Source organism: Lampris incognitus, chromosome 14 (assembly GCF_029633865.1).
Source record: "Lampris incognitus isolate fLamInc1 chromosome 14, fLamInc1.hap2, whole genome shotgun sequence".
NCBI lineage: Eukaryota > Metazoa > Chordata > Actinopteri > Lampriformes > Lampridae > Lampris > Lampris incognitus.
The window spans coordinates 19,288,552-19,292,394 of NC_079224.1; the positions used below are offsets into that span (position 1 = coordinate 19,288,552).

The following is a 3,843-nucleotide window of genomic DNA, read 5'->3' on the forward strand; positions in this document are numbered from 1 at the left end:
TCACGTCTAACAATAAATGTCATAGCACCTTGTCACAATCCGGTTGTCATCACGGCCTGGTCGTGAGGTTTGGGGACTTTGCGCATAATACCCACCGTGCTTTGGAAAAACCCGCTGCGCGGGCGCACGGCGACGAGGATCAACGGATGAGGTGTCGCCCGTTTATTCCCGTTCCAGTGGACCCACGGCGCCCCCAAGCGGACAGGAACGAACACTGGGCCGTGTGAACAGGAGGAGGGCTCTCAGCCTCATCGCTCGGCTGGACTGAGCGAGGAGGGCGGACGGGCGTCTCTTTTGGGGGAAAGCGCACTCGCATCAGGAGTTTATTCCCATTTTATTATTTTATTTTTGGCCCGATCCTCCTTTTCCCCCCCTTTTTACTTTTTCTACTTTCCCCTCTTCTAACATGAGGAAGTAATCCACGAGGATCTCAGCAAGCAATTCTGAAAGTTCCCCAAGTAGTTCGGGTAAGTAGGTGGTTTGATGGAACGGAGCATTTTAGTTGTCCCCTTTTCCCCATAACCAACTCGCCGCTCGCATGAAATGCACAACGTGTTATTGTTGTGTGTTGAGTGAGATGGACTGACGTGTGCGTAAGGCTTATTTTGTGCTGCTTTTTTTCCAGGATATTTGTGCACGATTTATTTATTTATTTATGACCCGTGGATTGATTGATGTGAACTTCTGAGCGTCTCTGCCTGAAGTCTGCCGTGGGGCAGTTTGACCAAGTCCGGGCAGTTGATGCAGCAACAGCTTCGCAGTTAACGCCACTCTCTAACGGCGGCTCTCCGCTAGAGGGAGCCACAGTGAAGCGTGTGGGGGAGGGTCTGTTGGTTCGGAGGCCGGAGCCTGCTTATAACCAGTCCGACCCAGCGAATCTCACACTTGATTTAGGACTTTTGAATGTTGTGAGTGGGTGATGGACAGGTAATATTCCTATTTTTCTTTCTGATTCACAATGAATTGTCAGGACTGTCTATCGATTTATTGATTTATTTGTTAATTTATCGTCCCGTGAAGGTGCTGTATACTATATGTTACCTCGACAGAAGACATGAAATCCTGTAGAAATGTGCAAACCAAGCTATCGTCAAATGATTGCCGGTGTGCCTTTTTCTGCACTACCTACGCCATGTTAGGGCCTGTCAATTTTCAAGTCCTATTACATTTTTCTCATGTCATGCTCAAAGCAGCTTTTCTCTGATTTCTTTGGGTCAGGGGAGGTGGCCGTTTGTTGATAGTCGTGTTTGTAGGTTTCTGTCAAACACAGCAACTCTTACACGTTGTTTGACTTGGATTTGGAGCATCAATGAAAAAGGTCTTTGGCCTAAACCTTGTTCATGTGGATCTGTATACTGTACTAGAAATTGTCTTGTATGCTAGGGGCGGGGTTGTGTAGCGCTGAAGGACATTTAGGCCCATGTGCTGTTTTCCCAATTGTCACGTGTGCCATAATGTCATACAACTATATTGAGGCCATTGGGCTGTTCTAGCTTTTGCCTCCTATCTTATCGCATCACCCAGTTAACCACACCAAGAAAAGGGTAACGTCTTCATCTCATAGCTTTCGAACAAGGCGTGTTCTGTGTGGCAGACATATTGCTCTCCTGGGCAATATGGCTCATGGCTGTGACAGCTTACTCAAACTGATACCAGGCATCTTGATAGAGATGCAAGTGGAATTTCACTGCACCTGAGTCAGCATGAAGGTATATGTTGAATTCATTAGTGGCGTCACTATGGCAAACTTTTTTTGGTCCAGCCTCTTTGAAAATGATGTTTCCAATCACCACACAATGTTTAAATGCATCCATGCACAGGTGAAGATTCCTTGTCCAGACTGAGATTATCACTGTACTGTTGTTGTTTTGTCTTATTTTTTATAGCCTACTGTCTGCTCATGAAATGACATTTGTGTTGCATTGTCTGCCAATTTAATTTGTTTCCTTTGCTTTGTGGATTTTTTTTTCCATTTTCCACGAGTCTCTCTTCAACAATCTGATTTTGAGAAAGGTTGAATGTAGATTGCAGGACAAGACAGAGAGAAGGAAAGAAAGAGAAAATAAGGAAGGCATTTTAGTTCCGTTCTTTGACTCAGGTGTGTGTTGCATACTTCTCTGTCAGACAGGAGAAGAGGAAGATGCTGGGGTTAGAGGTCATCGCACTGTGCTTCATTTTTGGAACCTTGACACATGCCCAAACCACAGAATGCAACAGTGAGTGGCCCCAGTCTGGACCCTTTTTGTTTCCATATGTCTTAACATTGCTTTGTTTTGAAGAAAGTACAGCTAATTTAGCAACACATATACAAGATTTCATTCAGCCGATTCTGAGTATGTGTTTTGCAGTTTTGCAAAGAGGTTTTGAGTTGTTTTATGTGTGGATATTCATGTACCCCTCAGAGAAGCATGAGTGTCCAATTGATGTGTACTTCACCATTGATACATCTGAGACCATTGCTCTCCAAGAGTCACCCCCTGGATCGCTGGTGGAGAGCATCAAGGTTGCTTCTTTCAATTTGTTTTCAATATCTAACAGTTAACACAGCATAGTGACTGATTGTAATTTATTCTTTTTAAACATGAATATTTCTCTGTTAAGGAAATGAAGGTTTTAATGCAACCTGACTCGACACTCAGCTAAGAAGGCTGCCATTCTGGAGTCATGTCTTGTGATTTTGACTGTGTGTGTGTGTGTGTGTGTGTGTGTGTGTGTGTGTGTGGTTGTGCATGGCATCATTGTTTGTGTTGTAGACCTTCACAGAGACTTTTGCAGAGCGTTTAGAAAATGCTGACTACAGAGGCCTTGTCCAGATCCGCTGGGCCATCGGTGGACTACACTTCTCTCAGAGACAACAAGTGTTCAGCAGTATCGGACCCAAGGATGCCTTCATACAAGTGGGTAAACCAAAAATTATTTGTTGACTTGTAGCTGCTTTTACCTGGAAAATAAGTAAGAGGATCCCAACGGGCTTGTCAGGGAAAGCAACTTTCTCCATGGAATTTGGTATTAGAGGACTTCCTATTGGTAGTAACACAGCACTTTCAATACTGCTATTTTGCTACAACAGTGAAAGCAGGTACCCAGGGTTCCCACGTGTTTTGGAAAACTTGGAAATCCTGGAAATTTATGGACTAGTTTTCCAGTCATGGAAACCACCTGGCTACACTGTCCAGTCATGTGATGTTGCTTGCTGGTGTGAATGTAACTTTGGGTCAATTTTAGTCTCATGTAAGCAAAGAGAAATACTCCCAAATTATGAGATTTTGTGCAACATCATGGCACAGGATTTGCAATAAAAAGTAAAAATGAGCCAACACCCCCCTCTAGTGTTACTGGTAACACCAGTTATATTGAAGGGTAATGATATAAAAATAATAATAATAATAATAATAATAATAATACTAAAAACATTTATATTGCGCTTTTCTAGACACCCAAAGTGCTTCACATTGAAGGGGGTAACTCACTTCCACCACCACCAATAAGTAGCACCCACCTGGGTGATGCACGGCAGCCATTTTGCACCAGAACACTCACCACACATCAGCTTGGGGTGGAGAGGGAGGGAATGATTGAACCAATTATATGGGAGGGATGATTAGGTGGCCAGATGGAGAGAGCCAGGTTGGGAATTTTGCCAGGACACCGGGGAACCCCTTACACTTTGCGAGAAGTGCCATGGGATCTTTAATGACCACAGTGAGTCAGGACCTCGGTTTAACATCTCATCCAAAGGACGGCATCTCCTACAGCACAGTTTCCCCCTCACTGCACTGGGGCATTGGGATTTGATATTTGTTGTTTTTATTAGGACCAGAGGGAAGACTGCCCCCTACTGGC

At 44.3% G+C, this 3,843-nt stretch overlaps 1 protein-coding gene across 2 annotated transcripts in view; it reads left to right on the forward strand.

The window, feature by feature from the left end:
* The first annotated feature begins 271 nt into the window (after positions 1 to 271).
* The window catches only part of col6a2 (collagen, type VI, alpha 2), a 16,286-nt gene continuing 12,714 nt past the window's right edge, over positions 272 to 3,843 (forward strand). For both annotated transcript variants that reach the window (XM_056292750.1, XM_056292751.1), the window contains exons 1-4: positions 272 to 467; positions 2,125 to 2,216; positions 2,403 to 2,503; positions 2,754 to 2,897. In XM_056292750.1, the coding sequence (XP_056148725.1) occupies positions 2,141 to 2,216; positions 2,403 to 2,503; positions 2,754 to 2,897 (321 nt within the window). In that variant the 5' untranslated portion in view covers positions 272 to 467; positions 2,125 to 2,140. The remainder of the gene's footprint in view (positions 468 to 2,124; positions 2,217 to 2,402; positions 2,504 to 2,753; positions 2,898 to 3,843) is intronic.